Source organism: Coregonus lavaretus, assembly GCF_964263955.1.
Source record: "Coregonus lavaretus genome assembly, chromosome: 5".
NCBI lineage: Eukaryota > Metazoa > Chordata > Actinopteri > Salmoniformes > Salmonidae > Coregonus > Coregonus lavaretus.
In genome coordinates, this window is record NC_139992.1 from 35,156,290 (window position 1) to 35,182,729 (window position 26,440).

General features: G+C 43.9%; 1 protein-coding gene across 1 annotated transcript in view; it reads right to left on the reverse strand.

The window, feature by feature from the left end:
* Positions 1-1,254: 1,254 nt before the first annotated feature.
* LOC311129836 (TBC1 domain family member 4-like) overlaps positions 1,255-26,440 on the reverse strand; it is a 158,848-nt gene continuing 133,662 nt past the window's right edge. Inside the window, exons 18-21 of the mRNA XM_084162319.1 lie at positions 20,914-21,073; positions 13,291-13,460; positions 12,379-12,555; positions 1,255-4,401 (exon numbers count right to left, since the gene is read on the reverse strand). Of these exons, the coding sequence (XP_084018445.1) occupies positions 4,162-4,401; positions 12,379-12,555; positions 13,291-13,460; positions 20,914-21,073 (747 nt within the window). The 3' untranslated portion in view covers positions 1,255-4,161. The remainder of the gene's footprint in view (positions 4,402-12,378; positions 12,556-13,290; positions 13,461-20,913; positions 21,074-26,440) is intronic.

Genomic DNA, 26,440 nt, shown 5'->3' on the forward strand with positions numbered 1-26,440 from the left:
TTATTATTTATGCATAGTCACTTTACACTTACCTACACAGTTTACAGTGCATGTCAGAGCAAAAACCAAGCCATGAGGACGAAGGAATTGTCCGTAGAGCTCCAAGACAGAATTGTGTCAAGGCACAGATCTGGGGAAGGGTACCAAAACAATTTCTGCAGCGTTTAAGGTCCCCAAGAACACAGTGGCCTCCATCATTCTTAAATGGAAGAAGTTTGGAACCACCAAGACTCTTCCTAGAGCTAGCCGCCCGGCCAAACTGAGCAATCGGGGGAGAAGGGCCTCAGTCAAGGAGTTGACCAAGAACCCGATGGTCACTCTTGTCAGATCTCTGGAGTTCCTCTGTGTAGATGGGAGAAACTTCCAGAAGGACAACCATCTCTGCAGCACTCCACCAATCAGGCCTTTATGGTAGAGTGGCCAGACGGAAGCCACTCCTCAGTAAAAGGCACATGACAGCCCGCTTGGAGTTTGCCAAAAGGCACCTAAAGACTCTCAGACCATGAGAAACAAGTTTCTCTGGTCTGATGAAACCAAAATTGAAGTCTTTGGGCTGAATGCCAAGTGTAATGTCTGGAGGAAACCTGGCACCATGCCTACGGTGAAGAATGGTGGTGGCAGCATCATGCTGTGTGGATGTTTTTCAGCGGCAGGGACTGGGAGACTAGTTAGGATCGAGGCAAAGATGAACGGAGCAAAGTACAGAGAGATCCTTGATGAAAACCTGCTACAGAGTGCTCAGGACCTCAGACAGGGGCGAAGGTTCACCTTCCAACAGGACAAAGACCCTAAGCACACAGCCAAGACAAATGCAGGAGTGGCTTCGGGACAAGTCTCTGGACCCGATCAAACATCTCTGGAGAGCAACGCTCCCCATCCAACCTGACAGAGCTTGAGAGGATCTACAGAGAAGAATGGGAGAAACTTGTAGCGTCATACCCAAGAAGACTCGAGGCTGTAATCGCTGCCAAAAGGTGCTTCAACAAAGTGCTGAGTAAAGGGTCTGAATACTTATGTAAATGTGATATTGCAGTTGATTTATTTTTAAATAAATTAGCAACATTTTCTAAAAACCTGTTTTTTCTTTGTCATTATGGGGTATTGTGTGTAGATTGATGAGGGGAAAAAAACGATTTAATCAATTTTAGAATAAGGCTGTAACCTAACAAAATGTGGAAAAGTTATGGGGTCTGAATACTTTCCACATTTGCTGACAATTATTTTAAGTGAAAGAAACCACTCGAGACACAGGTGAATAGAAAAAGTAAGTGAAGGTGTGATTTATTGAAGTGCACATGACATTTTTCTTTGTGAGGCCTCATTTCAACAAAACAGGCAATCGACATTCATTCAACACAATCAACACAAACGATGTTATTCCATAGTAGTGATTGAACAATGCGATGATGTAGGCTACATACACAGATGCAACACTAAGAAAATGAACATTGCAAACGCTCAAGCTAGCCATTAGGGCTTCCCTTATATCACCCTCAATCCCGGTCATAAGCTTATCTCCGATTCAGGGTAGATGAGGAAGACTGCATTCATGCTTTGTTTTGGCACTTATGAGTTAACACAAGAACATGACTTAAAACTAGTTCACTCTGATTATCAATGATGATTGGCCAGCCTATTGATCATCTTTGTAAGACATGAATCTCTAGATAGCAAAAGGACGGTTGTCTTTGTATGACCCAGAAGTAGATCTCTTTTGAGCTTTTTTAACATGAAAACACTAAAAGCGTTCAAACACATGAAAACACAGAACATTTTGAAACAATTAAACACTGACAGTGTTGAAAAACAGCGCTGAAACAGTAACAGTGATTATTTGATTAAATAGAAGACAAAAAAGACTGGTTGCTAAACATTTAGCAACGAAAGCATTAAAACCTCTTTGGTTCCAAAGGCAGTACAGGAGAGAGTACATTGAGGCAAATAACAATGCAACCACAGCCAACACTCCCCCTAAGAAAAGCACTGATATGAAAAAGAAATGAGTTACATAAAAAATGTCCACAGTGAAGACTAAGAACCATCGAATAAGAGAAGCCTGTGTCATACAGATGTAATATCTTAATTTGATCACTGTTGTCGCAAGGATTTTTCCTGCACATCAGGAAATGCAAATTGTTCAAGGTTTAAAAAGGTTTCTAAAGTTTGTAATTTCCACTTTAAAATGTCAGACTTGATTTATCCTAACTAAAAACGTATCAACCCCTGCAAAAATGTCCATTAATTATAATCCACATAATAATTCACATTTCCTGTTGCTGCAGGATTATTTTCTTGATCAAATTAAATGTTGTTGTTTTTTGTGTGAAAATGTTGGATATGCTGCTTAATTTGATGTAGCTATAGAAAACATCACCATTTAGTTCTGTGTGTGTCGACTGGTTGTGAAAAGGTTGTGGTAAAACTTTGTCACCTCTATGGTCACAGGCTAGTTGACGATGAGGGATCAAGTCGAATGGGCTTTGTCAACCTTAAACGTGTGTGGATCGGCTGCAGTAGCCTAATTCAAGGTATCCACATGGAGTGCCGTTCGTATTCGTATCAACTTTGTGAAACATAACTGTTCATACATTGTACACACAAGATTGACAGATTGACCATCAAAAATAAACATTGTTTCAACATCTCAGAAAGCAAATAATAGAAATCATCCATATTACAAAGACCCAAATATGCTACATGTCCACTTGGTCAACTTTCACTAACTGCTTTCAGTTCACAATACAAAAAAGTGAACAGTATAACACTGTTTGCAACAATATTCAACGTTAAACTTTTTAAGATATATTTTTTTCAGCTGCAGGCAGGTCAGTGTTTAACAGTCAATATCAGAGCAGAGATATATATATATTTTCAAATCAGAACATGACTCAGATGTGAAGGTGGGATAAAACAGTATGAAGGAAGAGAGAAAGTCCTGGAGACAGTGTGTGTGTGTGTACCGTCCTGGAACATCATGAAAAAGTGTCTGTCCATGAGGTCAGCTGTGTGTGTGTGTGTGTGTGTGTGTGTGGTATGACATTCAACTCAGTCTGTTCTCCAGCCTACAGAGACAGTGAACCATCTTTATACTCTTTTTGTTTCCTGTGTACGCACACACAGACACATGCACGCAGGCACACACAGCACATTCAAAACAGACCACATGGCCAATATGTGGCAACAGTGTTGTAATCTGTCAGCTGTACCACTTCAGTATGACAACATCAGCAAGAATAGGACAGAAAAATACTGAGCTCTGATAAGCCCACACCCAGGTAGTGTATAAGAGGATGATGATGATTTATGTGTACACTCTGAGAGCAGGGATTTTTCTGCCATCCTCCGTCCCTTTATTGTGTGTGTTTGGAAAGGCAACAAAACAAAACATGTAAAGAACATACGTGTTAACAAGGCAAGCTAGACATGATTCTCAATGCTGGCATGTAGCTACTTTACACAGACATCAATATTTGTCTGGTTATTGTATACCCCAACAAGTCATAATCATGATGCTCTTTGGAGGGAATTACATTCACATCCATAATTGTAGGTATCTTTGAAATAACAAATGCTATGCTGATCAGTGTTGTTCAGCAAAGACATCGCTGGAACACAGGCGTTGTCATGGACACTGGACTCTATGCTCCAGACCTGGGTTCAAGTAGTATTTGTTTTCTTTAAAAACATTATTTTTTTTGCGTTTGATTGAGCCTGCCTGAAATGCCAGATGGGACGGTTTTGCACTTTTGGGACAGCTCCATTGGTTGGTTCCATTGTGACAGGAAAGCTCCCACACGGCCGCCCCCACATCCCCACTTTGCCCTCCTCAACAATGGTGCATGGTCTCGAAGGAGATAGTACAGTTCCCATACTGTCAAGTCAGTCTGTCTGTCGGAATGGCGACACATCATAAAGGAACTACACCACCTGTCGTAAAACGACAACACATATACACACACCTACAGGGCCCAAACATGTACGACTAAACAGTTTCACAAATGTAAAAAGTTCATTTTCAAATTCAGAAATTCTATCCATCCATCGCCAGAGTCCTCTCACTCTGTCAGTAATATCCATCTCCCTCTCTCTGTCTGTCCATCCTCCAGAGTCTCTCCCTCTAGACCTCCAGATCGGGTGCCTTTGCCTTCCTCTCCTCCCCCATTAAGGCTTCTTGACGGCGGGCTTGGCCTTGCTGTTTGGCCCCTGGGCCGGCTTGACCATGTGGGTCATCTCCACGTCAGCCAGGGCGTCCGGGGGCAGGCAGGAGCGCATGCGCTCGATAGTCTTCTGGTAGGATTGGCGCTCCTGCTCCAGCGAGCGGATCATGTGCTTCATCTTGGACTCGCGTGACAGGAAGTTCTCCACAGTGGCCTCCAGGCTCTGGATCTTCTGACGTGCCGCCTTGGAGAAAGAAGAGGAGAACGGATGATTTTAGACAACTAACACATGGGATGGGTGCATAGAGGGTAGGGGGAAAAAATGTGATAGTTACATATCGCAATATTACTTTGGACGACATTATATTGATACTTTGGGCTCTATTTTAACAAAACTAACACAATGGTAAACCTTAGAGCTGGTGGTAGCGCTAGAGGATCGGGGGTGTGTCAACATTTTTGCTATTTTCACAACCAGAATTATGGGTGCAGTAGCTGGCGGTGGCGTAAAAGGGTTGTGTTTTGATGAATAAATAAATTGGAGATGTGACTAGGGCTTGGCCACTCACTGGCCAATCAACGCGTTTCATGGCTTAATACTGCATGCCGTAGTCTCAAGTTCTGTAGGTTATTGATGGTCTTTGTGTTGTCATCAACTCCAATTTGGCTGGGGCCACAGAATATTCTCATCCTAGTCTATTGTGGATTGATACTACAGTTTATTGAATAGCATAGGCTACAGTAACGAGTAATAACAACAGTAAAAAAACATCAGTGTTTGCTCAATATGTTTGGAGTGTTGACAACATTGTTGAAATTGGCTTCAACGAGTATAGGCCTACATGTCTTTGCACATCGCACTTCTCCTCAAATAAAAAATACTAGGCTCCCGTAAATGGTATTGTATGTGTGAGGCATGTTCTCAATAAGCAAGATATAACATATTACTACCGTTGATATGGCGTTATTGGACTGAATAATTTCAATATGTTTGGTGGAGTGCGTCTTTGGTAACGGGTCAAGAGGCACTCTTTGGAAAATATGGATGGATACAAGCCGAATGGAGTTTGCACTGCAGGTAGGCCTATGTGAACTGTGACTAATGTAAAAGCATGATGGCAAATGCCTCATGAGTAGACCATTTAGAAACCTTTTATGAATACGCTCCTTGGCTAATGCATTGCCAGGATAAGAAATACACCCGACGCAGTGCTGTTGAAACAACTTTCATTATATTTTTTATCACATGAAACAGAAAACAAACAATTATTACAGGTAAATAACTTTAATGTTTCTAAATAGGGTCATCCGCATTAGCTCATCTCTCGTTCCATGATGGGCATATGATTGGACATATAGCCTACATGAGGGGTTTTACACACATCCAAAATAATAACAGGAGCTGCATCAGATGACCTGGCCTCCACAATCCCCCGACCTCAACCAAATTGAGATGGTTTGGAATGAGTCGGACCACAGAGTGATGGAAAAGCAGCCAACAAGTTCTCAGCATATGTGGGAACTACTTCAAGACTGCTGGAAAGCATTCCAGGTGAAGCTGGTTGAGAGAATGCCAAGAGTGTGCAAAGCTGTCATCAAGGCAAAGGGTGACTATTTGAAGAATCTCAAATATAAAATATATTTTGATTTGTTTAACACTTTTTTAGTTACTACATGATTCCGTATGTGATATTTCATCATTTTGAAGTCTACACTAATATTCTACAATGTAAAAATTAGTATAAATAAAGACAAACCCTTGAATGAGTAGGTGTGTCCAAACTTTTGACTATATACATACACACACACACACACACACACTACCGTTCAAAAGTTTGGGGTCACTTAGAAATGTCCTTGTTTTCAAAAGAAAAGCAATTTTTTTGTCCATTAAAGTAACATCAAATTGAACAGAAATACAGTGTAGACATTGTTAATGTTGTAAATGGCTATTGTAGCTGGAAACGGCAGATTGTTAATGGAATATCTACATAGGCGTACAGAGACCCATTATCAGCAACCATCAGTCCTGTGTTCCAATGGCACGTTGTGTTTGCTAATCCAAGTTTATCATTTTAAAAGGCTAATTGATCATTAGAAAATCCTTTTGCAATTATGTTAGCACAGCTGAAAACTGTTGTGCTGATTAAAGAAGCAATAAAATTGGCCTTCTTGAGACTAGTTGAGTATCTGGAGCATCTGCAATTGTGGGTTCGATTACAGGCTCAAAATGGCCAGAAACAAATAACTTTCTTCTGAAACTCGTCACTCTATTCTTGTTCTGAGAAAGAAAGGCTATTCCATGCGAGAAATTGCCAAGAAACTGAAGATCTCGTACAACGCTGTGTACTACTCCCTTCACAGAACAGCGCAAACTGGCTCTAACCAGAATAGAAAGAGGAGTGGGAGGCCCCGGTGCACAACTGAGCAAGAGGACAAATACATTAGTGTCTAGTTTGAGAAACAGGCGCCTCACAGGTCCTCAACTGGCAGCTTCATTAAATAGTACCCGCAAAACACCAGTCTCAACGTCAAAGAAAAAGCCATATCTCAGACCGCCCATCTTAATCTTTTATTTTTATTGGCCAGTCTGAGATATGGCTTTTTCTTTGCAACTCTGCCTAGAAGGTCAGCATCCTTGAGTCGCCTCTTCACTGTTGACGTTGAGACTGGTGTTTAGCGGGTACTATTTAATGAAGCTGCCAGTTGAGGACCTAGATGCTACTTTCTGCTTGGTCAGGGGGGTTGGCTTCTCAAATATGTCGTTCTTTTGGCCTGACCTTGCAAAGTTAGTTATCTACCCAGTATTACATCATACGGCATCTTCGGGACCACACTGACCTCATAATCCAGCAACCCATCCTCAGTTTGTATGCTCACTAAGGCTGTGGGATACGGACGGGTATCCCCATGAATGCACGTAACACTGACATCCTGATTTTTATCCAGTTTATGAGTCAGCACTAGGTCTGCAACGACCAAGGTTAACATACTGCCGGAATCAAGCAGGGCTGCAACCTCTTTCCCTTCAACCTTCACCATGCACATATGTTTGTTTTTTGGTCTTTCAAGTAGAGTAGTTACCACATTGCATTGGCTCTTATTTAATAGGGCAGTAGGCCGCAATATGTTCCGGTCTATTACAATTGTAACAGATAACCCCCTGTCCCGGTTTTCGGCTTTTGCCGGAGTGTCTCGCCCCTAGTCTGGTTCTTTCCTCACAGCCCCAGGCTGCTCTCTTCCCCCTCTCAATGCTGGAACAGTCTTACCCGGTCCGCCCGGGCCTGGGAAATGGGTATTTATCCTCCTGTGCCTGCTCAGCTGTTCCTGCCGTACAATACCGTTCAACCAAGGCCACGAAAGTACCTCGTTCTGGCCAACCCATCGTCGAACTTCTCGGGGTAGACCTCGCTGAAACTGGTCGAGTATGATGGTCTTGACGACCTCGGCGGATGAACGGGTCTCCGGTCACAACCATTTCCGTGCCAGGTGAATCAAGTCGAACATCTGTGTTCAAGGGGGTTGTCCAGGTCTGTAGGCCCACTGGTGGAAGCGATGTGCCCTCACGGTATCGGTCACTCCCAGGCTAGTCAGAATCTCTCCCTTTAGTTGATCATAGTCCTGTGCATCTTTCAACTCCAGGTCGAAATACGCTCCAGGTATGGTGCCAGAAGCCCTGCCCATTCCTCTTTTCGGCCACTTCTCTCTCTCTCTGCCGTCCTTTTGAAGGTGGTGAGGTATGCTCCACATCATCTTGCTTTGTCAATTTTTGAAGAAATTGATTGGCCCGCCTCTGGGTATTTGTAGCTGGTAACTGAGCTCCAATTTGGGCCGTTAGCCCCTGCAGGCCTTCTCTTAACTCCCGGGTGTTTCTCTCTTGCTCCTCTCTTAGCAGCTGATTGGTGCATTGCCGGACCTGCAGGGTGTCCTGATGCATTCGTATCGCATTCTGATGAGCTATTTGTTGAGCACTAGTTGCCTCTTGTTGGGCTGCCACTGCTTGTAACAGTGCCTGTATGGCTCCTTCCATACTAATTTTCCCAGAGCAAACTGAACGAAACAAACAAAACGACAAAAAACCTGACTCCCCTTCGGAGTGCAAACTGAACTTTTTTAAATTTATTTTTATTTACCTAACCAGCGGTATGGCTAGTCCGTTTATCCGGTTCAAACGACAATGTGCCCGCATTCTCCCCCACGTGTGACAATCCTCTTCAAGTGAGTGGAGTGAGTAGTCATGCTGTACTTCGCTCCGCAGGTAATATGACACACATTACAATGGAACGATTTGATTAGTGTAATGTTAGCTAGCTACATAGTTGTCTTTGTATCAAAGATAAAGGTGTAGTATAGAGAAACTATCGAGGTTAGCTAGCCAGCTAAATTCGTTCGCAGCGACGCCGTTTTTCAAACAAAGTCAACACCGCAGCCATTGCTAGCTAGCCAACACTACCAGCTAGCAGTACTGTAGCAACCAAATACAATATCATTTTAGTCAATGCGAATTTTGCAACGTAAAGCGCACGACCCACGTGGAGTTCCAGGTCTCCGGCAGCCTCTGGAACTGCCGTTCTGCGGCCAACAAGCAGAGTTCATCTCAGCCTATGCTACCCTCCAGTCCCTCAACTTCTTGGCACTGACGGAAACATGGATTACCACAGAAAACACTGCTACTCCTACTGCTCTTTCCTCGTCTGATCATGTGTTCTCGCATACCCCGAGAGCATCTGGTCAGCGCGGCGGTGGCACAGGAATCCTCATCTCTCCCAAGTGGACATTCTCTCTTTTCCCCCTGACCCATCTGTCTATCTCCTCATTTGAATTCCATGCTGTCACAGTCACTAGCCCATTCAAGCTTAACATCCTTATCATCTCCCTTGGAGAGTTCATCAATGAGCTTGACGCCTTGATAAGTTCCTTTCCTGAGGATGGCTCACCCCTCACAGTTCTGGGTGACTTTAACCTCCCTATGTCTGCCTTTGACTAATTTCTCTCTGCCTCCTCCTTTCCACTCCTTTCCTCTTTTGACCTCACCCTCTCACCATCCCCCCCTACTCACAAGGCAGGCAATACGCTTGACCTCATCTTTACTAGATGCTGTTCTTCTACTAATCTCACTGCAACTCCCCTCCAAGTCTCCAACCACTACTTTGTATCCTTTTCTGTCTCGCTCTCCTCCAACACTACTCACTCTGCCCCTACTCAGATGGTAATGTGCCATCGCAACCAGGGCTCAGTTCTAGGCCCTCTCCTATTCTCTCTATACACCAAGTCACTTGGCTCTGTCATATCCTCACATGGTCTCTCCTATCATTGCTACGCAGACGACACACAATTCATTTTCTCCTTTCCCACTTCTGATAACCAGGTGGCGAATCGCATCTCTGAATGTCTGGCAGACATATCAGTGTGGATGTCGGATCACCACCTCAAGCTGAACCTCGGCAAGACGGAGCTGCTCTTCCTCCCGGGGAAGGACTGCCCGCTCCATGATCTCGCCATCACGGTTGACAACTCCATTGTGTCCTCCTCCCAGAGTGCAAAGAACCTTGGCGTGACGCTGGACAACACCCTGTCGTTCTCCGCTAACATCAAAGCGGTGACCCGATCCTGCAGGTTCCTGCAGAGTACGACCCTACCTTACACAGAAAGCGGCACAGGTCCTAATCCAGGCACTTGTCAACTCCCGTCTAGATTACTGCAACTCGCTGTTGGCTGGGCTCCCTGACCTGTGCCATTAAACCCCTACAACTTATCCAGAACGCTGCAGCCCGTCTGGTGTTCAACCTTCCCAAGTTCTCTCATGTCACCCCGCTTCTCCGCACACTCCACTGGCTTTCAGTTGAAGCTCGCATCTAATACAAAACCATGGTGCTTGCCTACGGAGCTGTGAGGGGAACGGCACCTCCTTACCTTCAGGCTCTGATCAGACCCCACACCCAAACGAGGGCACTAGGTTCATCCACCTCTGGCCTGCTAGCCCCACTACCTCTACGGAAGCACAGTTCCCGCTCAGCCCAGTCAAAGCTATTTGCTGCTCTGGCACCCCAATGGTGGAACAAGCTCCCCCACGACGCCAGGACAGCGGAGTCACTGACCACCTTCCGGAGTAACTTGAAACCCTACCTCTTTAAGGAATACCTGGAATAGTATAACATTTACATTTACGTCATTTAGCAGACGCTCTTATCCAGAGCGACTTACAGTTAGTGAGTGCAACACACTACATATAACAGTAATCCTTCCACCCCCCCTCCCCCCATAAAAAAAGGGTGGTTGTCCCACTGGCTATCCTAAGTTGAATGCACCAATTTGTAAGTCGCTCTGGATAAGAGCGTCTGCTAAATGACTGAAATGTTAAATGTTAGGAGAGTTTGTACACAAATTCAGCAGGAGACGGTCACCGAAATCACCCCAGAGGGAGTTCTTTCGAACAGGACAGTACCTGTACGTTGGTTTCTCCGTCCTGGTCCACCCAGGCCGCAGGCGTGGTCGAGGATAGCAGTGTTCGATACACAAATCGGGTTCTCGGTAGGTCCAGGTCCAACAGCCAACAGGTAAGTCCAAACAGTCCAGGTCATACACGGTAAATCCAGCTGATATATATTGTCACTTTTCTCTTTTTCTGTGGTTCACAGATCCACAGCCCCTTGCTCTCTCTCTCTCTTCCTGGTTTGTCTTGACCCATTATATGTGGGTCGGCCCCACCTTGCGAGCGTTCCCCTTGCTTCTGGGGATTGTGGGTTTTGGCGGTCGGCCATTTTGTGATCTGTAGTTCTTGTCGGAGTGGCCATTTTAGTGAGAGGGAAGAGCCCGTTTATTAGTTCAGCCCTCACATATTTGCCATTTAACACTCTGCCCCCTTCTTTGCCACTATATATATATATATATACACACCAAATATACAAAACATTAAGAACACCTGCTTTATCCATGACGAGGTGAATCCAGGTGAAAGCTAGCACTAGTCGCATGTACCTGCACCAAAACTTTTCATCCTATAGCTTGTTCTCCATCTTCTTTTTAAATAGTGAACCAACATGTTTTCAGCACTTCTATTTCATTTTCTCATGCTCTCTCTTGTAATTCTGCAGCAGACATGTTGAGCAATATGTTTGGAACATCAAATCGCAATCAAATCGCAGTATTGAATCACAATACATATATAATCATGAGAATCGCAATACATATCGTATTGGCACCTATGTTTTGTGATAATATTGAATTGTGAGGTACCTGGCAATTCCCAGCCCTAATACAGGGCGTGTCAAACTCATTCCACGGAGGGCCGAGTGTCTGCGGGTTTTCGCTCCACCCTTGATTGATGAATTAAGGTCACTAAGGAACTCCCCTCACCTGGTTGTCTAGGTCTTAACTGAAAGGAGAAACCAAAAACCTGTAGACACTCGGCCCTCCGTGGAATGAGTTTGACACCCCTGATCTAGACCGTATTTTTAGAAGAATAATGATATGGGACAATGTAGTAGGTAAAGGATTGGCCGTGTCGTGTGTGTGTGTGCATGCGTGTGTGTGCATCTGGCGTTTGTGTGCCTGTGTAAAAACACAGTAGAAACATTAAGAATAGTCTGTTCTCGGTTTCCTGTTAACATTTACTAAGGGGTCTCACTCTCCAAATCTATGTCAAACCTTAATCCCTTCGATTCCTCAGCTGTGACCTCATTTTACAGACAGACAGACTTTTACTGGTCTACAATATGGATTAATGACCAATGAGCCAAAAAGTGAGAATTCCTTGGACGGAGAAATGAGACTAATTCCTTTGTCTTTCTCATACTGTGTTTGGGGTTGTGCTCTGGTGACATCTACTGGCAGACTGAAGCAGTCTACTCCAAAAAGTGTTTATTTCTATGTTCTGTCTGTACTGTATATAATGTGAGCGTAGTACCAGACGTGCTTTAGCACAGCTTGCATACAAAGGGAAACAATGGTCAACGGAGGGACATCTTAACCCATAACACTTGACAAGATGAGCATCTCTGAGGAAGGCCTCTGACATGCCGAAATGTAAGCCTGTGTGTTTGCCCCTACATTGAACCTCAAAGATCATTGCTGACATTGCTCCTCTTTCTTTTTCTGGGATATTCATATTGTAGAATAGAATAGAATAGAATCTGGGGTAAGATTGCTTTTTGGACTATATAGTGTACTCCTGGACTGCAAAATGAATTGCCCTGAGGAAACAAAGTGCCAGTTTCCCCACCTGTAGGTTCTCCAGCAGATCCATGTTCTGTTTCTTCAGCTGGTTGTTGGTCTTCTCCAGTTTATCCAGGCAGTCTGTGTTGTTTGACTGTTGCACAGCGTCCACCATCTCGTCCTGCAGCACGTGGTACTCCACCTCATACGCATGTAGCTGCTTTGAGATGTCCATCTCCAACACCTGGCAACCCACATAATTACAAAGTGTGTAAACCTGGCAACCCAGAGTTTAAAAACACCCACTTCTACCTCAAACACCTGGCAACAGCAAAGAGAAAGTCAAAATCGCCAACACCTGTACACACAGTCAGGAAATAAGTTAAAAAAAATAAGAATAAGAAAAGGTAAATCAGTGCTGGAGTCAAGAGCCACAAACAGGTCTTTACAGTCACCCTAGGGCAGGGTGTGTGTCATGTGCTCTGTTATGGATTATTGTCATAAAATAGAGCAGGCCCTAGTGGCTTGCCTCTTCCACAACCTCTCTCTATATTTATGGCCAAAGCCATATATAGCGCATATGTCCACAAGCACTGTACTCATCATGAGCACTCATGGGTTTGAGCTACACAATACACATACTGCTACATAATCAAATAGAATAGTGCTTTATTGTTCATTGTTGAAACGAAAACGTGTCTCTTCGCTCTGCCCAACACTGAGACAACATACACACACAAACACACACACTGCATCTATGGAATTCGGGGTTAAGTGCCTTACTCAAGGGCACCATATAAATGTAGGGCCAGTTTCCCAGACCCAGATTAAACCTAGTCTTGGACTCCGAAGCACTTTCAATGGAGAATCTCCATTGTGTGTATCCCAAGACTACACGTGTGCATCCCAAATGGCACCCTATTCACTATATAGCACCAACAGTGAATGCTCACTTTTAATGTCTCCCCCCCATCTGTACCTTTGAGATGGTCTCCTCCATCTGGGTGTGGGTGAGGTTAGGAATTGTAGTTTTCAGGTAGTCCACGATAGTCTCGAAGCTATCACACTCCACTATCTCCCCTTCGTGACTGCTCAGTAGACACAGACCCACCTTAAAGATCACCTCATTCCCCTGGGCAAATAGGATATCTATGACAGAGAACACAGAGACAAGGGCTGAAAGAGTGTGTGTGTGTGTGTGTGTGTGTGAGAGAGAACAGGGAAGTAAGGTAGGAAAAACAGCAAACAGTTTTTCTGATTCAAAGTAATTTCATCATAATTGAGTTTGTAAACGTCCTCTTCAGATGACAATAGGTCTCACTCGTCAGTGTGTGTGTGTGTCAAATAGTGTGAAGATAAGGGTGTGAAATTGACTGTGAGCCACAGGTTTACACACAATTGAGGAAGTACAGTGGCACACCTAGGGCTGTGGCGGTCATGACATTTTGTCAGCCGGTGATTTTCAAGCAAATAACTGCCGGTCTCACGGTAATTGACCATTAATTAACATAAACACATTTAGCATCTTCTGGCTTCCACGCATAGCCTACAAGCCACTGATGCAGAACTTTGGAACATCTACATTTTAAAAAGTCTAATAAATCCATGTAATATAGCCTACACCATCACAATAAATCCATTATTTGTTTTAGACAGGTCTAAAGAAACATGAAATGAAGAAAATGTAGTCTATTTCAGAAGAACAGAATAGGCCCTGATCTGGCTATGACATATGGCTGTGGGCTACACTAGTTAATTTAGCAGACAAGATTTGCTTAGAATTCCGTGGCATTATTTTATAGTATGAAGAATACAATTGAACATAGCTGAAAAAAATTGAAAGGATATTTTCACCAAACGATTTCAGGGAGTGCGCACGTCCTATTCTGTGTTGAGCGGTTAACAAAGAAACAGGTCCTCATATATACTTAATTTAGAGTAATTTATGCAACTTTAGTTGTCATACAAACGCTGGGCTATATGTTTTGATTTTTTATACATTCTAAGGCTGCATCATTTGAAAAAAGTCGCATGAAAGGCATAAGCTCTGCTTTGTTTTTTTGCGCAGGCTGCACACACTTCATCAGTCTCTCATTCACAATTTGACAAGCACTTGATAATGCCTCAAATGTTGTGGCTGTAATGCCCCCTAAATATAATAATTATAATTCCCTTCTCCTGGCTGCGTGCTCCGAAGCACCTCTCACTCACATGTATCTCTCAGATATCTCAATTCTTATTAACCAATGCCCGTTACGTGATCGGGTCCTTCTCACAGGCTACAAGTGAAGACAGACACATCGGGGACGCAACTGTTCGCGTCTTTATTGAATTCCGAGGCGCATATTGAAGATGTTGGAAGAACTGTCCACATTTACATTTTACATCATTTAGCAGACGCTCTTATCCAGAGCGACTTACAGTTAGTGAGTGCATACATTATTTTTTTATTTTCATACTGGTCCCCTGTGGGAATCGAACCCACAACCCTGGCGTTGCAAACACCATGCTCTACCAACTGAGCTACATCCCTGCCGGCCATTCCCTCCCCTACCCTGGACGACGCTGGGCCAATTGTGCGCCACCCCATGGGTCTCCCGGTCGCGGCCGGCTACGACAGAGCCTGGATTTACTATTCGTCAGCCAACAAGATGAGTAGGCCTAATGAACAGCAGAGCCCCACCTGTTTTGAGCCCCACCTGTTTAGCAAAAAATATATATTTTGGCATTAATACATGTCACATGTCAGTTTGCAAACAATGAAAACAAATAATCATTGAGTTAATAAAGCCGCATTCAAACATGGTCTCTTTTTTCCTTTCTTGAGTAAGGCAGCTCCAAAATGCAGGTGTTTCAGAAAATATGGCGCGTAGGGGTTGGTAATGTTCTCTAGTTGCGCCGTGATTGGCTCAGTGTTCTGTCACTCATGGGGACACTACGTCACCGCAAAATCTATGGGTAGAGCTTGAAAAGTCAAGCCCCTTGGGTGCTGTCATAGACTTACATTAGAAGTGCCCATCCAAGAAGGCTCAAGGTCATTGGCCACAGATAAAATGATGTCAAATCACGTTATATCTATTGTAGCTTTGATTGGACAGATCATGTCAACATCATACTTTAAAAATCTTAGCTAGCAAGCTAGACAAGCAGTCATCATGCATCAAGTCGGCAATCTGCTCATCGGCCATTGGACATAAACATTACACAACAAGTTGGAAATCGCAAATTCAACAATGAGTGCTAAGGCGCCACTGCAGCCCCGGGTTCGATCCCAGGCTGTGTCACAGCCGGCTGTGACCGGGAGACCCATGAGGCAGTGCACAATTGGCCCAGTGTCGTCCGGGTTAGGGGAGGATTTGGCCGGCTGATTAGTCCTTGTCTCATCGTGCTCTAGCGACTCCTTGTGGCGGGCCGGGCGCCTGCAAGCTGACTTCGGTCGTCAGTTCGACAGTGTTTCCGCCGACACATTGGTGCGGCTGGCTTCCGAGTTAAGCGAGCAGTGTGTCAAGAAGCAGTGAGGCTTGGCTCTCGACCTTCGCCGAGTCCGTAGGGGAGTTCCAGCGATGAGACAAGATCGTAACTACTGATTGAACATCACGAAAAAGGGGGTAACGCCATGGGCCAGAAAAGTTTGAATACATTGGCTATGCTGTCAATCCAGCATGACTTCATGACTTCAACTCGGAAATGGGAAATCTCAGACTTCAGTGAGTTCAAGACAACTGGGAACTCTGATAAAACTAGCTCCGGCTGGGAATTGTTTTGAACTGTCATCCAACTCGGAATTCCAAGTCGAAATTTTGGGCCTCTTTCTAGAGCCCACAAGAAGGACCGCCGCGCCACTTTCCTGTTCAAGTGAGCACAGCACAACAAGGTAAGTTCAAAAATGTATTGTATGTTGCTGCATAAATTATGTAATATGCCAGGGAGATATGTATACTGAAGCCAATAAAGCAATACTAACTGTACAGTCTTTGAGAATGACACAAGTAGTGGTCTTCACAAAGTTTGCTGCTTCAGTGTTATGAGATATTTTTGTCAGATGTTACTATGGTATACTGAACTATAATTACAAGCATTCCATAAGTGTCAAAGGCTTTTATTGACAATTACATAAAGTTTATGCAAAGAGACAATATTTGCAGTGTTGACCCTTCTTTTTCAAGACCTCTGCAATCCGCCATGACATGCTGTCAATTAACTTCTGGACCACATCCAGACTGATGGCAGCCCATTCTTGCATAATCAATGTTTGTCCGAATTTGTGGGTTTTTGTTTGTCCACCCACCTCTTGAGGATTGACCACAAGTTCTCAATGGGATTAAGGTCTGGGGAGTTTCCTGGCCATGGACCCAAAATGTCGATGTTTTGTTCCCCGAGCCACTTAGTTATCACCTTTGCCTTATGGCAAGGTGCTCCATCAAGCTGGAAAAGGCATTGTTCGTCACCAAACTGTTCTTGGATGGTTGGGAGAAGTTCCTCTCGGAGGATGTGTTGGTACCATTCTTTTTTAATGGCTGTGTTCCAATCCCTGTACCTTTTGCAGAATATCAGTCTGTCCCTGATGTTTTTCCTGGAGAGAAGTGGCTTCCTCGCTGCCCTTCTTGACACCAGACCATCCTCCAAAAGTCTTCGCCTCACTGTGCGTGCAGATGCACTCACACCTGCCTGCTGCCATTCCTGAGCAAGCTCTGCACTGGTGGTGCCCCGATTCCGCAGCTGAATCAACTTTAGGAGACGGTCCTGGCGCTTGCTGGACTTTCTTGGGCGCCCTGAAGCCTTCTTCACAACACTTGACCCTCTCTCCTTGAAGTTCTTGATGATCTGTTAAAGGGTTGATTTAGGTGCAATCTTACTAGCAGCAATATCCTTGACTGTGAAGCCCTTTTGTGCAAAGCAATGATGACGACACATGTTTCCTTGCAGGTAACCATGGTTAACAGAAGAAGAACAATGATTTCAAGCACCACCCTCCTTTTAAAGCTTCCAGTCTGTTATTCTAACTCAATCAGCATGACAGAGTGATCTCCAGCCTTGTCCACGTCAACACTCTCACCTGTGTTAACGAGAGAATCACTGACATGATGTCAGCTGGTCCTTTTGTGGCAGGGCTGAAATGCAGTGGAAATGTTTTTTTGGGATTAAATTCATTTTCATGCAATTAATTGCAATTCATCTGATCACTCTTCATAACATGCTGGAGTATATGCAAATTGGCATCATAAAAACTGAGGCAGCAGACTTTGTGAAAATTAATATTTGTGTCATTCTCAAAACTTTTCACCACGACTGTATGTTTTGTAGTAAGCTGTTAGTAGCCAATGTGCCTCACCCTAATAATTTGGTCCCTTTCCTCCCTCATACCTTAGCCTACTATTCTGACCTTATGGTCCACATGTAGCCTATAGCCTGTTTTAGAGAAATGTAATCATCAAATATTGTAAGAGCTTTCATTGTCTGCTTATATGCCCCCTGGTACTCAGCACCCTATTGTCACTCTAATCACTCTGACATCAATGTAAATGTGTTCGAAAATCTAATCAAACACTTCATGAGAACCCATGAGCTCATGTTGGACAACATTTCTATAGGCTATGCAATTGCACAAGAAAACATAGGGATGGCCTCTACTAAAAAGAGGAGGATCCCATCAGATTTCTATAGGCTAGGCCTACTATATTTATTTCTCAACTTTCCTAATATTAAGCACATTGTTTATCTTTACAACAGGAGTATAGCCTACCTGGCTGGCATGAAAATGAAACATGGGAAAAGCACCCTCCATTCGCTATTTAAGTGCATAGATTACATGTATTTCCCCCCCGCTGCCCCTGTTGAGACAGGTGAATGATAATGGTCCATTCTAAATCAAAACTAATTTCACACATATATTATTTAGTATATGTAAAGACAAGATAAAATCAAGAATAGTCTGATGGGTGACAATATTAGCCTATCACGTGAATTATATATTATCACTTGTGAATGTTGCCCAGCATAAGAAACTGCCTTCTTTTTTTGCGACTTTTTCTAATCATAGTCGCACACCTCATGTAGCCTAGCCCATAGGCCTATATGTTTTGATGAAGTTTGTATCACAACTTAAGTGGCCAAATAACTTCTTAAAATTAAGCACATTAATCCGCTTTACAAGGGGTTTAGAGCCTAACTGGCGTGAGTTTCAAGTTTGGGGAAGATAATTTTCACCATAAAAATGCACCTTTATAATAAAAGCAGTACATGCATAATCGCATTTGCGGTCACTTTTGATAATGGTATTTTCCCACTAACGGAACATTCGCATTTATAGCCTACTGCCATGTCCGCATTGCTGCGCTTATAATGTGAAGAAACAGCCTAATAGTTTATCAACATTTTAAACTAAATGTTCTGATCTGTTGCGTCAGCCACATTGCGTAAAAACTTTTTTTTTGATGCTAGTGTTTGTATTAATTTGGGATCTACTGCATCCCACAACTGTCCCAGACTATGTTTGGAATATTTATTTATTGCACAGAATAGAATAGGTTGACTTTTGTACTATGGGGGATAGTAGATTGACATAGGCTAGTGGTTTTGCTGTTCTTCCAATATCTTCAATATGCACCACGCAATTTAATAAGGGCGCTCGCAGTTGCGTCCCCGATGTTTCTGTCTTCACTTGTAGCCTGTGAGAAAGACCCGATCACATGATGGAGAGCCATGTGAGTGAGAGGTGCTTAGGAGCACGCAGCACTCAGGGAGAAAGGTACAATGCCGCACTCCGGGCCAATGGCACAACGGCCACTGGCCGCAAAATGCATGTATTTTTTTAGGGTGCATTACGGCCACAAAGGGGATGCTGCTGTGAAATTCGAGGCATTATCAAGTGCTTGTCAAATTGTGAACGAGAGACTAATGAAGTGTGTCAGCCTGCGCAAAAAACAAAGCAGAGCTCATGCCTTTCAAACTACTTTTTTCAAATCATCATTAGTCGCATCATACAGCTTTACAATGTATTAAACATTCTACATGTTTTTATGTTAATTAACGGTCAATTACCGTGAGACCGACAGTTATTTGCTTGACAATCACCGGCTGACGAAATTTCGTGACCTCCACAGCCCTAGCCTCACCCTAATAATTTGGTCCATTTCCCCCCTCATAATTTAGCCTACTGTTCTGACTTGGTGGTGCACATGTAGCCTATAGCCTGTTTTAGAGAAATGTCTGCTTATATGCCCCCTTTATTTATCCTACGGTTCTGACTTGGTGTACAGGGAGAATACTGTAAGAACGGCCCATGTTATATTGACTACGTCCATCCTAGCTCACTCATTAATGTCTTAATCGAAATTAGGGATTGCCTATTATCCGCTCGTCGTCCCCTTATGCCATAGTTTGTACATCTCAATTGTCAGTAGAAACCACATTTGTTTAAGCAAGTCAGCCATATCAGCGATGTTTTAAAAAAAGGCAGTAAATAAGGCTGAATGTACTGTTTCGCTGCCAGACAAGGCTCCACTGGTCTAGCGGTGGTAAGGATTCACTCCATGGTGCTGAAAAGAAAGCTCTGCTGTTGGGAGAGCTTTGGGACAGCTTTATGCTTTGTCATTATGGGGTATTGTGTGGGAAAATATGTACTTAATCAATTTTAGAATAAGGCTGTAACGTAACCAAATGTGGAAAAAGTAAAGGGGTCTGAATACTTTCCGAATGCAATGTAAATAGCGAATGGAGGACACTTTTCTCATGGTTCATTTTCATGCCAGACAGGTTGGCTATACTCCTGTTGTAAATATAAGCAATGTCCTTAATATTAGGAAAGTTGAGAAATAAATATAGTAGACCTAGCCTATAGAAAGCTGATGGGATCCTCCTCTTTTTAATAGAGGCCATCAAAACTCTGTTTTCTCATGCAATTGCATAGCCTATAGAAATGTTGCGCAACATGAGCTCTCATTAAGTGTTTGATTAGATTTTTGATTACATTTGCATATGGCCCCGTGTAGATCAGTTGGTAGAGCATGGCACTTGCAACGCCAGGGTTGTGGGTTCGTTTCCCACGGGGGGCCAGTATGAAATATGTATGCACTCACTAACTGTAAGTCGCTCTGGAGAAGAGCGTCTGCTAAATGACTAAAATGTAAAAATGTAATGTCAGAGTGATTAGAGGGACAATAGAGTGCTGAGTACCAGGCAGTTAGCAAGTTTGGTAGGCTACTAATGACCATCAGCAGCATCAGAGCTTGGAGAAGCCTAATTACCATGACTAAGCGGTCACATGGAATTTGACTGCCTTCATGACTCGTGACCGCCAGTGTGGCGGTAATAAGGTCACCGTAACAGCCCTAGGCACACCTGGGACAATCAAAAATATCCACATAAAAATTTTCAGTGGCTATGTGTGACAATGTCTGTCGAGAAAAACTTAAATGAATCCGCACATACATACTTCCTACTGTATAATCAGTTGTTGAACCTTCTTATTATATGAACCGACTGTACTGAAACTTGCCGTAGATAAGATTAGCTAAATAAACAAAATGTAATCAAACATTGAACCACATCAAACTCATTGAATGCTAAGCTAGGCTAAGACAAGGTGGTGTACGGTGCTTACCAAATATCCGTGCGACGAATCCAAGTGGGAACTGGGAGGCAAAGAGTGTGAGGAACCATGGGGCTGCGTAGAGGCTGGGGCAGATCTCGTGTTCCTCCAGGTGGCTGTACAGCTCCCTGTGGTAGTCGTGCAGCAGCCTGGACAACTGGTACATCTGAATCTGAAATATACACACACATACAGTGAGGGAAAAAAGTATTTGATCCCCTGCTGATTTTGTACGCTTGCCCACTGACAAAGAAATGATCAGTCTATAATTTTAATGGTAGGTTTATTTGAACAGTGAGAGACAGAATAACAACAACAAAAGCCTGAAAAACGCATGTCAAAAATGTTATAAATTTATTTGCATTTTAATGAGGGAAATAAGTATTTGACCCCTCTGCAAAACATGACTTAGTACTTGGTGGCAAAACCCTTGTTGGCAATCACAGTGGTCAGACGTTTCTTGTAGTTGGCCACCAGGTTTGCACATATCTCAGGAGGGATTTTGTCCCACTCCTCTTTGCAGATCTTCTCCAAGTCATTAAGGTTTCGAGGCTGACGTTTGGCAACTCCAACCTTCAGCTCCCTCCACAGACTTTCTATGGGATTAAGGTCTGGAGACTGGCTAGGCCACTCCAGGACCTTAATGTGCTTCTTCTTGAGCCACTCCTTTGTTGCCTTGGCCGTGTGTTTTGGCTCATTTTCATGCTGGAATACCCATCCACGACCCATTTCCAATGCACTGGCTGAGGGAAGGAGGTTCTCACCCAAGATTTGACAGTACATGGCCCCGTCCATCGTCCCTTTGATGCGGTGAAGCTGTCCTGTCCCCTTAGCAGAAAAACACCCCCAAAGCATAATGTTTCCACCTCCATGTTTGACGGTGGGGATGGTGTTCTTGGGGTCATAGGCAGCATTCCTCCTCCTCCAAACACGGCGAGTTGAGTTGATGCCAAAGAGCTCGATTTTGGTCTCATCTGACCACAACACTTTCACCCAGTTCTCCTCTGAATCATTCAGATGTTCATTGGCAAACTTCAGATGGGCATGTATATGTGCTTTCTTGAGCAGGGGGACCTTGCGGGCGCTGCAGGATTTCAGTCCTTCATGGTATAGTGTGTTACCAATTGTTTTCTTGGTGACTATGGTCCCAGCTGCCTTGAGATCATTGACAAGATCCTCCCGTGTAGTTCTGGGCTGATTCCTCACCATTCTCATGATCATTGCAACTCCACGAGGTGAGATCTTGCATGGAGCCCCAGGCTGAGGGAGATTGACAGTTATTTTGTGTTTCTTCCATTCGTGAATAATCGCACCAACTGTTGTCACCTTCTCACCAAGCTGCTTGGCGATGGTCTTGTAGCCCATTCCAGCCTTGTGTAGGTCTACAATCTTTTCCCTGACATCCTTGGAGAGCTCTTTGGTCTTGGCCATGGTGGAGAGTTTGGAATCTGATTGATTGATTGCTTCGTTACCTGTATAAAAGACACCTGGGAGCCAGAAATCTTTCTGATTGAGAGGGGGTCAAATACTTATTTCCCTCATTAAAATGCAAATCAATTTATAACATTTTTTACATGCGTTTTTCTGGATTTTTTTGTTGTTATTCTGTCTCTCACTGTTCAAATAAACCTACCATTAAAATTATAGACTGATAATGTCTTTGTCAGTGGGCAAACGTACAAAATCAATAAATACTTTCCCCCCTCACTGTAGACACAAGTGCACACACACACGCACACAGATCAGTACAGATCTGTTATAGACATGCAGGAAAACAGGTACATCTGGCTATGCAGGGGCCACAATCAGATCAGACTATCAATGTTTTCATTCAACCTTGATTTAACATGTAACCAAGACAGCCAGAGGCGGTGTCCAAAATCTGTCTTGCCAACTACTTACTAAAACGACATAATATGTACTAATCGCACTACATCCTGTTTAGTAAAAACGAATGCAGTAAGCAACAAATATCAACGTACTAGGCTCATACAGTACCAGTCAAAAGTTTGGACACACCTACTCATTCAAGGGTTTTTCTTAATTTTTTTAACTATTTTCTACATTGTAGAATAATAGTGAAGACATCAAAACTATGAAATAACACATGGAATCATGTAGTAACCCAAAAAGTGTTTTATATTTGAGATTCTTCAAATAGCCACCCTTTGCCTTGATGACAGCTTTGCAAACTCTTGGCATTCTCTCAACCAGCTTCACCTGGAATGCTTTTCCAACAGTATTGAAGGAGTTCCCCCATATGCTTAGCACTTGTTGGCTGCTTTTCCTTCACTCTGCCATCCAACTCATCCCAAACCATCTCAATTGGGTTGAGGTTGGGAGATTGTGGAGGCCAGGTCATCTGATGCAGATCTCCATCATTCTCCTTCTTGGTAAAATAGCCCTTAAACAGCCTGGAGGTGTGTTGGGTCATTGTCCTGTTGAAAAACAAATGATAGTCCCACTAAGCGCAAACCAGATGGGATGGCGTATCGCTGCAGAATGCTGTGGTAGCCATGCTGGTTAAGTGTGCCTTGAATTCTAAATAAATGACAGACAGTGTCACCAGCAAAGCACCCCCACACCATAACACATCCTCCTCCATGCTTTACAGTGGGAACTACACATGCGGAGATCATCCGTTCACCCACACCGCGTCTCACAAAGACACGGCGGTTGGAACCAAAAATCTCAAATTTGGACTCCAGACCAAAGGACAGATTTCCACTGGTCTAATGTCCATTGCTCGTGTTTCTTGGCCCAAGCAGGTCTCTTTTTCTTATTGGTGTCCTTTAGTAGTGGTTTCTTTGAGCAATTCGACCATTAAGGCCTGATTCACACAGCCCCCTCTAAACAGTTGATGTTGAGATGTGTCTGTGACTTGAACTCTGTGAAGCATTTATTTGGGCTGCAATTTCTGAGGCTGGTAACTCTAATGAACTTATCCTCTGCAGCAGAGGTAACTCTGGGTCTTCCATTCCTGTGGCGGTCCTCATGAGAGCCAGTTTCATCATAGCGCTTGATGGTTTTTGCGACTGCACTTGAAGAAACTTTCAAAGTTCTTGACATTTTCTGTATTGACTGACCTTCATGTCTTAAAGTAATGTTGGACTGTCGTTTCTCTTTGCTTATTTGAGCTGTTCTTGCCGGTTGAGAGAATGCCAAGAGTGTGCAAAGCTGTCATCAAGGCAAAGGGTGGCTATTTGAAGAATCTCAAATATTATAAAATATATTTTGATTTGTTTAACACTTTTTTGGTTACTACATGATTCCATATGTGTTATTACATAGTTTTGATGTCTTCACTATTATTCTACAATGTAAAAAATAGTAAAAATAAAGAAAAACCCTTGAATGAGTAGGTGTGTCCAAACTTTTGACTGGTAGTGTACATACTGAGAATGCACAATTACATTGTTTCCTGCCATTCGTTCATTTTGGTACAGCACGTCACCTTATGTGATTATCAGCAGCTGTCAAACACACATGGGTCTAGAAAAACTCCACTCTTCCTCAATAGTGGCTCTGTCGTAGTCGGCCGCGACCGGGAGACCCATGGGGCGGCGCACAATTGGCCCAGCGTCATCCAGGGTAGGGGAGGGAATGGCCGGCAGGGATGTAGCTCAGTTGGTAGAGTATGGCGTTTGCAACGCCAGGGTTGTGGGTTCGATTCCAGTATAAAAAATAAAAATGTATGCACTAACTGTAAGTCGCTCTGGATAAGAGCGTCTGCTAAATGACTAAAATGTAAATGTAAATGTAGTGTGCAGAAAATACTACTAGATAAAAAGCTGAAGTGAGTATGAAATCCTGGCATTTAAAGCACTCTCAATTTCCAAAATGTCATATACTACACAACTTTCTATTTTCGCACACCAAAAATGCCTACTATTTAGAATGCAAGTACAGGTGTTCGTACACGGCCATACTGACCACGTTTACATGCACATCAATATCCCTTTATTATTTGGGATACTCAAGCATTCTGTTTGAGTTGGGGAGGAAGGTAGTCTAGCGGTTAGAGTGTTGGGCCAGTAACCGAAAGGTTGCTAGTTTGAATGCCCTTGCCGACTAGGTGAAAAATCTGTCGATAGGCACTTATATTTTACATTTTAGTCATTTAGCAGACGCTCTTATCCAGAGCGACTTACAGTTAGTGAGTGCATACATTTTTCATACTGGCCCCCCGTGGGAATCGAACCCACAACCCTGGCATTGCAAGCGCCATGCTCTACCAACTAATTGCTCCAGGGTTTCCATCAATAATAATGGCTGATCCCTGGCTGTGACCCCGTTCTGTCTCAGGTGGAGTGGGATATACAAAAATTATATTTCCATTACACACCACACACTTGTGTGAAACAGGACAAATATAAGCACCCCCTATTTGACCTTTGACCATATAAACATCATATCCTGTTTACAATAAGCTTGTATCCTGGTTTTGAGAAACCTGAATAAGATGCCTGGATATGCTGATCTTAGACTGGATCCCGCTCCAACAGATCCACAGATGCAATCTCTATTGCACTCCACACTGAACTTTCACACCTGTACAAAAGGAACACCTATGTGAGATTGCTATTCATTGACTACAGCGTTCAACACCATAGTGCCCTCAAAGCTCATCACTAAGCTAAGGACCCTGGGACTAAACACCTCCCTCTGCAACTGGATCCTGGACTTCTTGACGGGCCGGTAGGTAACAACACATCCGCCACGCTGATCCTCAACACGGGGGCCCCTCAGGGGTGCGTGCTCAGTCCCCTTCTGTACTCCCTGTTCACTCATGACTGCATGGCCAGGCACGACTCCAACACCATCATTAAGTTTGCTGACGTCACAACAGTGGTAGGCCTGATCACCGACAACGACGAGACAGCCTATAGGGAGGAGGTCAGAGACCTGGCCGTGTGGTGCCAGGATAACAACCTCTCCCTGAACGTGATCAAGACAAAGGAGGTGATTGTGGAATACAGGAAAAAGAAGAGGACCGAGCACGCCCCCATTCTCATCGACAGGGCTGTAGTGGAGTAGGTTGAGAGCTTCTTGTTCCTTGGTGTCCACATCACCAACAAACTAACATGGTCCAAGCACACCAAGACAGTCATGAAGAGGGCACGACAAAACCTATTTCCCCTAAGGAGACTGAAAAGATTTGGCATGGGTCCTCAGATCCTCAAGGTTCTACAGCTGCACCATCGAGAGCATCCTGACTGGTTGCATCACTGCCTGGTATGGCAACTGCTCAGCCTCCGACCGCAAGGCACTACAGAGGGTAGTGCGTACGGCCCACAGCACATCACTGGGGCCAAGCTTCCTGCCATCCAGGACCTCTATACCAGGCGGTGTGAGAGGAAGGCCCTAAAAATTGTCAAAGACTCCAGCCACCCTAGTCATAGACTGTTCTCTCTGCTACCGCACGGCAAGCAGTACCGGAGCGCCAAGTCTAGGTCCAAGAGGCTTCTAAACAGCTTCTACCCCCAAGCCATAAGACTCCTGAACATCTAATTGAATGTCTACCCAGACTATTTGCATT